General features: G+C 35.0%; 2 protein-coding genes across 3 annotated transcripts in view; one reads left to right on the top strand and one right to left on the bottom strand.

Moving 5' to 3' along the window:
- The window catches only part of LOC107556222 (guanine nucleotide-binding protein subunit alpha-14-like), a 13,463-nt gene extending 10,010 nt beyond the window's left edge, over positions 1-3,453 (bottom strand). The window contains exon 1 of the mRNA XM_016239275.1: positions 3,129-3,453. Within this exon, the coding sequence (XP_016094761.1) occupies positions 3,129-3,249 (121 nt within the window). The 5' untranslated portion in view covers positions 3,250-3,453. The remainder of the gene's footprint in view (positions 1-3,128) is intronic.
- Positions 3,454-5,638: 2,185 nt separating this feature from the next.
- Positions 5,639-13,466, top strand: part of LOC107556223 (centrosomal protein of 78 kDa-like) — a 13,188-nt gene continuing 5,360 nt past the window's right edge. The window contains exons 1-7 of one of the 2 annotated variants that reach the window (XM_016239276.1): positions 5,639-5,742; positions 6,880-7,140; positions 10,519-10,688; positions 11,203-11,275; positions 12,555-12,658; positions 12,815-12,989; positions 13,081-13,194. In XM_016239276.1, the coding sequence (XP_016094762.1) occupies positions 6,885-7,140; positions 10,519-10,688; positions 11,203-11,275; positions 12,555-12,658; positions 12,815-12,989; positions 13,081-13,194 (892 nt within the window). In that variant the 5' untranslated portion in view covers positions 5,639-5,742; positions 6,880-6,884. Of the gene's footprint in view, positions 5,743-5,922; positions 5,980-6,879; positions 7,141-10,518; positions 10,689-11,202; positions 11,276-12,554; positions 12,659-12,814; positions 12,990-13,080; positions 13,195-13,466 lie in introns of those variants that run through there. The other variant, XM_016239277.1, reaches the window with a different exon arrangement.

Consider the following 13,466-nt stretch of genomic DNA (forward strand, 5'->3'; position numbering starts at 1 on the left):
TGGCTGATCGACAAGAGACTGATTCGCAAGCACGACTGAAGCAGGACGTTTCTCAGTGGTAAGTGCCAAGTTTTAACAAGTTTGTGGTAATTATAAGATGTGATAAAACAAATTTACTCTCACAGCGTAGGATACAGCGTATTCTCGACATGATGTTAACCACACGGAAATGTTACTGTTTGTGGACGGGCAAGTTGGCGACGTAACTTAGAACATGGGCAGACATTATGCAAATGTGTTACTTTGTGACGTAGAGCCGTAACAGAATAAAGATTTGAATTCCTGACGACTCGTTTAGGCGATGGTTTCACAACTTTGCAGATAGTTTATGTTCACATACAGCTACATGACACACTGCATGAAAGATAATATTCGAAAAGGCATAATAGGGGCACTTTAATGACAGAATTTAAATTTTTGGGTGAACTATCCCTTTAAAATATATTTTGTTATGTAATAATACAAATTTGGCATTTTTTTGACTACTAGATTTTCTGAGTTCACTCAGCATCAGCAGGTGAGGCAAAAAAGTTCATTTTGGGTCCAGCTTATGGGAATTCAAATTTGAAATGAAAATTTCTTCTGTGGGCCATTTTCCATTCAACCATTCTCCACTTTGCATGAATTAGCATCTTGAGAATGTCCTAGCGACATTGCGATTTTTTACACAAATGAAAATGACCAGATCTGAACGAGTTCAATCCGAAACCAAGAGTCCTGAGATTTACGTATCAGCTTTATAATAATGTTTAATTGAAAGTCACAGAAATGCATTTCACCATGATGTTTATTCAGCTAAGAGGTTTGCAATGTAGATGATTACAGATGATAAATTACGATAAAATTATAATAAGTAAACATCTGTTTTATTTAAAAGTCACAGTGACTCAAATGTAATGTCAGTCACTTTCTCATGTGGAAATATATAATATTATGAATTATTTATCAATTATAGAATAAATATACTAATAGTCAAACATTTAGAATAATTCGATTATTATTTTTTATATTTTTAAGGCTGTGTTTATTTGTAAAAACAGTAATATTGTAAAATATTATTACAATAAAAAAAAAATTCTATTGTTAAATTGAATTTATTCATGTGATGCAGAGCTGAATTTTCAACATCATTACTTCAGTCTGATCGTTCAGAAATCATTCTAATATTAGAAACATTTATTATAAGCAAAAACAAATGTTTGTACATTGATAATAATAGGAACCATTATTATTGATTGTTAATTAACTAACAATTAAACATTTTTGATCACGTAAATTAACTTCGGACTTAGTGAGCATTAGAGACTTACAAAAAAAAATCATAATTATTCCAAACCTTTGACTTGAAGGGTACATAATATGCTATGAAATCTCATTTTTTGACATTTCCAAACAATAGCTTTTGGAAAGTAGTGTGTATTAATGACAATATTTTATCACAAACATATTGTTTTAAATTACTAAGCTGCCATTCAACAAGAACAAATCCTTTTTTTATTATAAAGGCTAATTGTTTTGCACTGGTCACACCTGAAATTACGTCGCTTATTGAGCACAAAAACATCCCAAACACACACACACATGAAAGCACAATGCAAATATTTTGTTTTACATACTGTAAAACATGTCGTCATACAACATTCTCACTTTTGACATTTATAAAGAAAACCAAGTCATTGCTCACCGTTTACAGTTAAAAGGAGTATCGTAAACGTGATGCTTAATTTGACCTTTCCGTTCGGCCTGTCTCGAGGGCCGGCTCTTAATGTGGTCAGTGTAATAATGAATCTACTGGGAGACGGATTCAGTTCACACACTCTGCACATGTGTTTATGAACCAATAAACTGTTACAAGTAAATGACACTCAAACCACACATGCACGCACACATGTGACATACGACAAAGCCTTCTCTCCTGCGTGTGCATCTGCTGTGGTGTTGTTGAGGAAATTTTGTTTAGAGTTCAGTGCAGGATCTGCTTTGCATGCTTTTGCATAGCAAGAACAGAGACAGTGGCGGTGTGGCCAGGAACTGCTGTATAAAACGGTGCCACAGGAGCTAAACCACACATTCATTTCTTTCTGTAAATCCATACACCTACAGACCCCTCAAAACATCAAACTGTGTGTCATTATTTAAGTTAGAGCTTTTCTAACTTTTTCACAGTAATTTCAGTGTCTGTACACTTTAGCATAATGTCAAAATACTTATGAAGGAAATGACATACTTTAAAATAATATACTTAAGTGTGAACTGAATGTGAACTGAATTCAATTCTAGTTTAAACTGATATTAAATGCAATTAGTTGAACTTAAGAGTGTTTTTGGTAACACGCATCATTACACGTTACATGTACTTACTATTATAATAACAATAAATTATGCATAATTACATGCAAGTAACCCTAAACCTAATCCTAACCCCAACCATATAGTAAATACATGTAATTAATTAATATTACTCAGTACTTAAATCCATAATTACACTTTAACAAGGACACCTTAAAATAAAGTGTGACCGTGTTTTGTTTACCCACTTAAGTAAGACTTAAGTACATCTTTATGTAATTTCAATTTCTATTGTCTGTTGAAATATGCTTAAATACTGCTGAATTTACTGACAAGCATTTATGGTAAACTAAAATATACTGAACCTTGCATTGTGATGTATTTAAATATATTTGTAATTACACATTTGTAATGATGATGTTACAATTTAGTACACTTAATATATTAACTTTAAATGTAATATTGAATAACACACTACAGTTAAAATTATAATCGAGTACATATCATGCGATTTAGTACTGTATGTAGTCAACACCTCAAAATAAGCGTACTTCTTTAAAGCAAGGCAATAGCTCAAAACATAACGATTTAATATGTGGTTTAAAGTAAAACGTTTAATTTTATATTACAACAAATTGCACTTTTTAAAAGTGTACTTAAGTGTGTTACGAAACAGTCATGCAAGTCTATTTTCTTTGTGTACACTTAAGTGGCCTTTCATTTAGCAATATTACATTACCTGCAAGTACAGTTTTGTCTATCTATCTATTAGTAAAACGTTTTATCTGATAAATCTGTAAAACATCTTATTCCACATGTTTATGAAGCACATGTCTTACCCAGCAGCAGTAGTTTGAGTTCTCTACGCGAGTCTTTCTTGTCTTTCCTCAGTTGTTTGTCTATCTCCTGATTTATCCTCTGCCGTTCCTTCTCCTCCGCAGACATGCAACATCCAGCCATGATCTCTCTCTCTCTCTCTCTCGCTCTCTCTCTCTCTCTCTGAGCCCCGTCCCGTTTAAAAGAGCACGATCTTCAGCAAGCTAGTAGGCTACAGTTTGGATTAGATGTATTTTGTTCTCCTCTGCTCCACACCACAGTCTGAGAGGTCATGAATGGGCTCCTCCTTTAAAAGTCCACTGAACATAATCTCCAGCTATAAGGCAGAACTTCAGCCTGGATGTGTAACTAGCAGTGCTGGTGGAGGAATGGCAGAACATCCTCGTGTCAGAGATCAGCGTCTGTGCAGCTCAGTCGCCACACCTTCACCTGCACCAATAGGGAAGTGGTGTGTCCACGGATTTTCCCAGCTAATCCAGACAGACAGACAGACAGAAAGAGAGGAGAGAGAGTGGCATTGAGATCTCATAATACACTTAGATAGATAGATAGATAGATATTGAATTTAATAAACTCATCACAGTCCTTGCTATACAGTACAGATCAGTTCATTTCGGTAGATATTATACTTATAATACTTGCTATGTGCAAGAGAAAAAACAAACTTGGATGAAGAAATGAAGTTGGTCAATATTGGTTGCATGTAAAATTAAGAATTTTATAGTATAATTTTTCTAGTGTCAGAGGACGATTTTGGACAAGTTGATCTAGTCATAATCATAATCATTCATTTCAGACAAGTGCTCAGTCTCAATGCTGAATTTCTTTGCTTTGTTTCTAGAATGGAGTCTAAAATCTTTTTTCAATATTATTTTATACATTTTTCATTGATTCATGACGGTAAAATCAGTTCAGTTTGCATTACTGAGAGACATAATCCAATTATAGATTTTATGATGGAACCTAATTTCTATTCTACCATAGATTATATTTAAATGTAAACTGACCCAACTCACATCACAGCATATTGTAATATGAGTGTACAAGACATGGCTTTTCCAAGAGCAGAGAGCGAAGAGTTGTATCTGATTCAGAGATTATTAGAATATTTCAAATGAAAAAAAAAACAAACAAACAAAAACAAAAACATTTGCTTGGAAAGACTAAAAGGTCAAACCATGCTGGACACAATTAAAGAGAGCTTTCTGCGTAGAAAGATCTGGATTTAGGCAAAACTCCTATCCTTTTTGCTTGCTGTAGTCAAAGTAAGCAAGGAAAACATTTGCAACTACTTTCCAAGTGAAAAGTAAGGGACTCAGAATACACAGAGAGAGTCAGGAATATGCCATCTTCTTATTTCCATGCTTTCAAATCAACACATTCTCACCAAGAACCAAAACTGTGAAGAACTCAGACATTTTAAGTTGCAGTTCTCTTAAGAAAGACTTTCCGCTGAAGTGAGCGAGAGAGCAATAAATAAATAATTGAATGAAATTTCATTATTTCTAATTGTATGATTCCCTCACATTCAATGGTAATGTTAATCAAGGTTTACTGCACCACAAACAGTCAATAGTTATATGGCCATTTGCATTCAACTTTCTACACTAGCACTGTTGTTCTGATGCAACCGTGAGGATTTCTGAATAACTTGCATTTTACTATCTATAAATGATCAATTTGGACGGATACAGCTGCATCATACTCAAAAGCGAGTTTTTTCCGCCGTGGGACGTTTGCCGCTCTTTTTTGTTGTTGTCTTTTTTCTCTATCAAATCTTTTAGTAATCATCATATATCATTTGAAAGCTTAGAAGCCCGAGATTCATCCTGTGAAAACCATTTCGAAATCAGACATTGCGTTACCATGGAAATGGTACTTTAAAATCTTTTGGCGGTCTCCTCCCCCTTAGTGGGCGGTGTCGAGTGTCATATCACAAAATGCATTACGGTCTTTTAGAATCAAACCTTTTTATAATCTTGACAAAAAACATATCATTGGAAAGGTCTGAGTCTCAGGATTTCATATTTGGTGTAATATTGACAGAGAAATATTGACATTTGTGACAGAAAAATGCATTTAAAAAAATTCAATGGAGTTTGGATGGCACCCGGTGGCTGTTTGTGGTGTAACGCCCTAAATAAAATCTCACATTTCATATCAACTTCAAATCTGGAACATAACTTATTTAGACATAAGTGTATACCAATTTTAGAGTAAAACCTGATATGTAAAATATTTATTATATATAAAATAAAATAAAATTAATATGGTGCATTTTCTTTACAGTACATTTAAACTACTGTAACTTTTTGATACTTAAATATTTTGCTTATACTTCTTTAAAAAGAGACCAACCTTTTGTCTGTATTCCAAAGTGTTCATAAATTAAAACAATGTAAGTTTGGATAGGGCAGCTGGGGTGACAGTTAAGGGGTTAAGAGACGCTGTGCTGACTCCCGGCCGCAGGTGGCGCTGAGCGCAGGAGCGCAGATGGAGTTTGACGCGCAGAATGAGACGCTGCTTCTCTTTCAAACCGCCGCGGTTTGTGTTGACACTGGGTGGGTTATCATCAGTCTCTAGAGTGGAAGCCACGGCAACAGCGCTAACAAACAGGTAACAAGCGTTCAGCCCATTTAAAGGAAAAGACTAATCAGCTTTTAACCGCTGGCTGTAGCTCAGACAACACCAGATGCATTATGCGTTATTGCAGGTGCGCATGCGCATAATACAAAAACCTATCAAAGGTAGAAATGAGACGAAAATCCTGGCCAAATTAGCTATATACACGTTATTTTGGCGTGTGTTTGTATTTCGATGTGAGTTAAGCCTTCAGCAATCAGGATCTAAAGAGTAAGTGAGAATTGTTTTCTTGTATTATAATGTTTCGTTTAGCTGATGGTTTCATTCTTGCAGTGATTTACAGTAGATTTATTACAGTAAGAGACTCCCCGGTGTAACCAGAGGTTAAAGTGGACGCTTTCTGCACTCATTTCATTTAATTCTATTTTAATTCAACATGATAATTGTTCACTGTCTCTCTGTATGTGTTACTGTACCTGTAAAACAATTGAGTCGGTGTTAATAATCTCTTCTATGGTTGGCAAAATAAATGCACATTAGCATACCTTTAAAAAGAGTATTTATTATGCAAATGATACATATTTAAATCATATACTTTTGTGCAAACTGAATGAAAAGAAAATGTATTATACTTAAAATTTATATTAAATACAGGTAGTTACTTAAGAGTGCTTTTTGAACCGCTTAAGTACATCTTTATATGCAATTGAATAATTACTATTGTTTTCGAAATATGGATTAAATTGTGCTGCTGAAGCATTTATGGTAAACTAAAAAATAAACTTTAATGTCATTTCTGTTGAAATTTGTAGGTCATGCGTTTAACTATGTGTAATTACACATTTGTAATGATTTAGCATTTGCCATTTATTACAATTACATTTATTAACTTTAAATGTAATATTGACTAACACACTAGAGTAAAACGTATAATCAAGTACATTACACGTGATTTAGTATATTAGTCAGCATATCAAAAAAAGCATGACAAAAGACCATTAAAACCTCATTTAAAATCTACTTAAAGCTAAAATTTGACATTATTACAAAGCGCACTTTGCATGCCTTTTTCTAGTACACGATGGTCGTAGTTCATGGTTTGTCACTTGTGGGAACCTACAGCTTTTAGATACGACAGCAGATCTTACATTTTTCCATTAATTGTCTTAGGTTGCATGATGCTGGAACCAGCGCAGATCCGTCGGAGAGGTGCTCAGGATTTTGAAGGTTACTATGATCACGTGTGTGCGGCTCAGGGATCAGCTCCTGTCCGTGCGGTGAAAGCCAGCCTGAGTCGGGGGATGTTAGAGTTTAACCCTGATCACATCAGTCTGACGGACTGGACGCCTATCCTGTCAGCCCTGGCTATCAACAAACACCTCCAGCATGTTGCTATGAAGAGCTGCCACCTCACCAGCACTGGAGCTCAAAGTTAGTTAACAGACAAGCGCACAGTATATGGCAAGCCGTTTTAACATTTACTCTATAAACCGCACTAGTATCTAATTTAGCATTACTAGTACTTATTTTTTAGATACTAGTATATTTTCCATTAAGTACTAGTACTTATTCATTAACTACTAGTGCTTATTCTTTAGGTACTATTGTCTTTTGTAAAGTGAATAGAACTTATTCATTAGATACTAGTACTTATTGATTAAATACTAGTACTTATTAGATACTAGTACTTATTTATTAGACACTAGTATTTGATCATTAGATACTAGTACTTATTTCAATAGTGACTAGTAGCTATTATATTGTTACTAGTAACAAATTTTACATTTTTGCCATTGACTTCTATGGGGATCCGTCATTGAGATATCAACTATTCAGTTTTGACTATTATGTATTCCACTAGTGACTAGTACTTAATTTTTATGTACTAGTAGTTATTCATTAGGTACTAGTGCGTATTTTTTAGATACTAGTACTCATTTATTAGATACTAGTACTTATTAACTTATTTTTTAGATACTAGTACTTATTAGGGCTTTTCGCACCGTGGGAACCTTTTCATAGTACCAGAACTAATTGTGAAACTACCCACTTTTTGGCGTTTTCGCACCGCCAGAACTGGATGTGATTTTAGTACCGGACTGCCTTTTTCGAGAACCAAATTAGCTCCTACTCCGGAGCAGGGTCTAACCAGCACAACTGGTACTAATCGTGACGTCGTCCTCCATCCTCCTGTTGTTAATGTTGTTCTTATTTGTTTCTGTTGTTGAACGGCGCGCACAAATGATGCATACACACTCTCAGTGTGAATGCAACCCTTTAAATGGTACTGGAAAATAGTTTCCGCAAAATCGTCCCAGTACTTTAGTACTGTACATTTAGTTCTGGAACTAAAGCGGTGCGAAAGGCCCTATTATTAGATACTAGTACTTATTTTTTAGATACTAGTACTTATTTTTTAGATACTAGTGCTTATTTATTATAAACTAGTTCTCATTCATTAGATTCTACCTATTAAATAGATACTAGTACTTATTCAATAGATACTAGTACACATTTATTAGATACTAGTATTTATTCTAAATTGTTACTACTAGTAAGATTTTTTTATTTTACTAGTAAATTTTTTAAATGAACTCTACTGTAGCCATTTGGACTAGTCATAACATAAGACGAGTAAAAAAGCAGATCTGACTAGTAAGATAAGAATACTTGGTTGCACCTTATTTTACAGTACGTGCACTTGTATGTACTTACAGTGTACCTACCTAAGAAAGTACTGGTAATATAAGGTAACTACATGGGGTAGGGTTAGGTTTAGGGGTAGGTTCAGGGTTAGTACCTAGTTTTTACCTAGTTATTGTAATTACATAGTACATAGTATAAACATGAGTAACAGGACTGTAAAATAAAGTGCTACCGAATTGTCACAAGTAGTAATTACAAAAGATACTAGTGTCTAATAAATAATACTAGTAGGGCTGTGCAATAAATCGCATGCGAATGTCATGCGCATCTCGTCAGTAAAGCCGGTCCCGTGATTACTAGTAAATCTGTGACAATCGCATGCGATTAATTGCTAAAGAATAAGCACTAGTACCTAAACAGCCCTCTACGAACCCCTTGGCAATTGAATCGCCATTGGCTAGTACATGTATGAATGCATATTAATAATTTTAACTGAACTTCGGACTGGTGGTGGTGCTTTTTTCGTCATTCAGTGTTTCTGTAAAAAAAATTTAAATTGGGGGAAAACTAACAAAAATACTGATAAGATAATAATGATACGAATTCTACTAATAAGAACAATATAAAACACACCAAGGATTAATGAGCTACTGGATTCATGAATATTAATCAGGTTGTGTGCGTTCACTCAAACTGATTAGCTGAAATCAAAACAGGGACGATAATAGGTGAGCGCCAGCCAATGAGGTTGCCGTTTGCGCATTAGTTCCGCCCACTACAGGAGAAAGCGGTAGTTCTTAAAAGCTGAAGAATTCCAAAGGAACTCCGTTATTTTGACTGCAAAATACAACAAAGTATATCGTTTACATGTAGTGCGCATAGGTAGCGCGTCAATTCTCTCTCTCCCTCTCTCGCTGTGTGTGTGTGAAACAAAGCGACGGCAAGTCATGCGCCTTCACACTAGAGTTTACGGGACGTTAAATACAGGTGCGTTGCACATCCATTCAGATGAACTGAAAAACAGCACAGATCACTTGGCGGAGAGTGAAACTCTGATGCACTCAGTCAGAGAGTGTTCGGCGAGTGAAAATATATCTGAGCTAAACTTATACTTAGCGTCCAACTCGCGCACTGGCGAGTAAAATCGGAGAATTTATTAGCAATTGGTTAATATTAGACATCATTTAGTCGCCCAGAGTGAAGATTTAGTCGCATATGCGAGTGATTTACTCGCAATGTAGAGGGTTGCTAAAGAATAAGCACTAGTAGCTAAAGAATAAGCACTAGTACGTAAAGAATAAGCACTAGTAGCTAAAGAATAAGCACTAGTACGTAAAGAATAAGCACTAGTAGCTAAAGAATAAGCACTAGTACGTAAAGAATAAGCACTAGTAGCTAAAGAATAAGCACTAGTACGTAAAGAATAAGCACTAGTAGCTAAAGAATAAGCACTAGTACGTAAAGAATAAGCACTAGTAGCTAAAGAATAAGCACTAGTACGTAAAGAATAAGCACTAGTAGCTAAAGAATAAGCACTAGTACGTAAAGAATAAGCACTAGTAGCTAAAGAATAAGCACTAGTACGTAAAGAATAAGCACTAGTAGCTAAAGAATAAGCACTAGTACGTAAAGAATAAGCACTAGTAGCTAAAGAATAAGCACTAGTACGTAAAGAATAAGCACTAGTAGCTAAAGAATAAGCACTAGTACGTAAAGAATAAGCACTAGTAGCTAAAGAATAAGCACTAGTACGTAAAGAATAAGCACTAGTAGCTAAAGAATAAGCACTAGTACCTAATGAATAAGTACTAGTACTTAATGGAAAAGATACTAATATCTAAAGAATAAGTACTAGTACCATGAAAATAGATACTAGTATGGCTTATAGATTAAATGTTAAAACGGCTTTCCATACACAGTATCTGTTTTATCTATTATAGTGCACAAAAATCATCTGATGGAAATGCATTATACTGCACATGTGTTATGTAATGTACAACATGCCATCTAGAACATTTTTACAGCCCAGCATTCATTATAATTTAATTAAATTGCAAAGAAACATATTGTGTAGCCGTGTTTTAGCTGAGGAAGCTGTCCTGGTTCATCAAAACTCATCAGTGAGGTGAATCTTATTATGATGGAGTGTCTTTATTTTCTCAGGTTCTTCCAGGTCTCATAGTAAGAAGAAGACCCCTGTGATTCATTCCAAGAATATGACTTTTCAGTTGTGCAAGGCTGTGCAAAAGTGCCTGTGTGAGTCAAGCAGCCTAAAGACCCTTCAGCTGCACGGTTTGCCACTGAGAGAGAGGGACCTCACGGCTCTCACAAAGGTGGAGTGAAATATTTAGACTCTCTCTTTGATATTGACTATATTGTTTATAATGTGTGAATGATTATATATTATAATGATTATATAATGTATAATGTGTGAATGTTTGTATGTGTGGATGGATGTATTTATTTTTTTATTAATTTATACTTTTTTTGTGCTTTTTAATTTGCTTTTGTAAATTATTTATTTGTTTGTTTTAGTTGTTTTATTTCTGATGTTTTTGATGTATTTTATTTTTGTATTTATTTTATTATATATTATATTTAATTTTATATTAATGCCTCATTCATTTGTGTTTTAATGTTTTATTTATTTATTGTATTATTTTATTATTTATTATTTATTTTAATTAATTAATTTTTTTATTGATTTATTTGTTTAAATGAGTTTTTTCCCCATTTGTTTAATTTTTATTTCATTGAAAAAATTGTTTGATTTTTATTGTGTTTTTATTTAAATCCTTTTATGTATTATTTGAGAACTTGTTTAATTAACATCGTAATTTCCCTTAGGGTTTAGCTAAGAGTGTGTCATTGGAGCATCTGTCTTTAGCACACTGTCAAATCGCAGATCAAGGTTTGGAAGGTGAGTTAAAATCATCAGACAGATTATGACATTTAAAGGTGCAATAGGTGATTATCTTCAGAAACATTTTTTGTTATGCTGGTTAAAAGTCTCTTCACATCCCGATAGCAAGCATTAAAGGGGTCATATGATGCTTTTTTAAAGATCATTATTTTGTGTCAGAAGAGAGCTACGTGCATGACCTGTGTTCCGATCGATATGATAACACAGTGTTCATTGCTCCCTACTCCCTGAGCAGGGGAAATCCGTTGAAGTTTACTTAAAGGCACAATATGTAAGATTTTTTTATTAAAATATCCAAAAACCACTAGAACAGTGTTATATATTTTGCTGACTTGTGTACTTACATTATCCCAAATGTTTCGAAGAATGTTTAAATCCAGAGAAATAAGCAATTTTAACTAGTGACACGAAGCGTGTCCATAGTGTCATTGTGTCGCCTGCCAATGACGTCGTAACCCCTCGATTTCCGGTTTTGTTTTGTAGAAAACATGGAAACACCAAAGACGCTTTAATATGCATTATGACCGCACAGTGTAACATTATAACAGAACTTTCAAATGTATCTAGTATGATAAAACAGCGCTGCTTCACCCCACATACGCACGACCGGAAGAAGCGGAAGCGTGGCATAATAAAAGCTCCGCTGCTTTCGAGCCGTGTGTCGCGCTCATTCAGCGGCCTCGTTTCGCTTCGACGGCTTTCAGCCTCACCCTGCTTCATACTACTACGTTAATAAATCATTAGCTCATCCATGAACATGATTTCTGCCTGAGTCCCGTCGGATTGCATCAGCTGTGGGGATGAAGACCACAACTCCCATGATTCTACACTCAGTCACTGCATCATCAAACTACGCCTTTGTCCATTTGTTTATTTTGAATACGCGCCCTCTAGCGGCGAAAAATGACATATTGTGCCTTTAACTTCGGAACATGGGCTGGAATTGGGAACCGCTGATGTAGCCTATTGTAGTAATGTTGTCTCTGGTATTCTGGTCTGTGAGCATATATGCGTTTAGGGGGCGTGGCTTTGGACGGCGATTGCAGGGAAGGTGGGACGTTCGCTTTCAGTGCTATCAGGCTAAAGTTAGCATTTTCCAAGATCTCCTACTGCACCTTTAAGTCATTCATTCATTTATGTCATTCATTATCTGTGAGAAGCTTAATTGACTACATGTGCAAATGTTGTATACATATATATTTGAATGTGCTTAATATTGTATATATGAGTTATTAATGCAAAAATGTTCTTTTTGATATATGGTTCTGTCATTCAGTCATCTGTCAGAGTGTGAAATATTCCTCAGCGATTAAGACAGTGGATTTCTCTTCCTGTAATATCACCTGGCAGGGAGCGGAGCATATGGCGAACATCATAAAGGTATAAGTGAACATTTGTTAACATTATTCATTCCTGGAAGTCTACGTAAATAAATTATCCTCCAAAAGTATTAACTGTGAAAAAAAAGATCTGCTTTAAATGTCATTATAAAAAGTTAGAACCTCCTCAGATTCATGAGGCTCATCTGTGGTTTAGCACCAGGCAATGAGACGGCATAGCACGGCTTGGGTGGAGACTTTGCGCTACAGGAAAGCAGAGTTTGAAGCAATGAGCGGACTGCGCAGAATCACTCTCAATGACAATATCCTGATCGGAGACCGAGGAGTGACGGCACTCTGTCGCGAGCTTACAGAGGACCTGTGGGTCAAAGGTTTGACAAGTCACTCGTCCACACATACACGTACATATACTGTATATCAGAAGCTCGTAGACACCCACATTCCCATGTTATATTCCTCTAGCGGTGGACCTGCAGCGTTGTGGGATCTCGAATGAAGGAGCTCAAGTTCTAGAGCAGATGCTTCAGTCCAATTCCACTCTGTGTGTGCTTGACATCAGGAGAAACCCGCTTGTCGGTAATTGATCCAAAGCATTGATACATAACTACTCCAAATCAGCGCTACACTACCATTCAAAAGTTTGGGATCAGAAAGATTTTCTTTTTAAATTAGATGTTTTTTGTTTTTTTTAAATGCTTGCCAAGACTGTTTTATTAGAAGAACAGTAAAAATAGTAATACTTTAAAGTGTAAAACATTTAAATGTATTTATATCTATATATATATATATATATATATATATATATATATATATATATATATATATATATATATATTTTTTTTTATATA

This window comes from Sinocyclocheilus grahami, unplaced genomic scaffold (assembly GCF_001515645.1).
Source record: "Sinocyclocheilus grahami isolate Dianchi unplaced genomic scaffold, SAMN03320097.WGS_v1.1 scaffold560.1, whole genome shotgun sequence".
Taxonomy (NCBI): domain Eukaryota; kingdom Metazoa; phylum Chordata; class Actinopteri; order Cypriniformes; family Cyprinidae; genus Sinocyclocheilus; species Sinocyclocheilus grahami.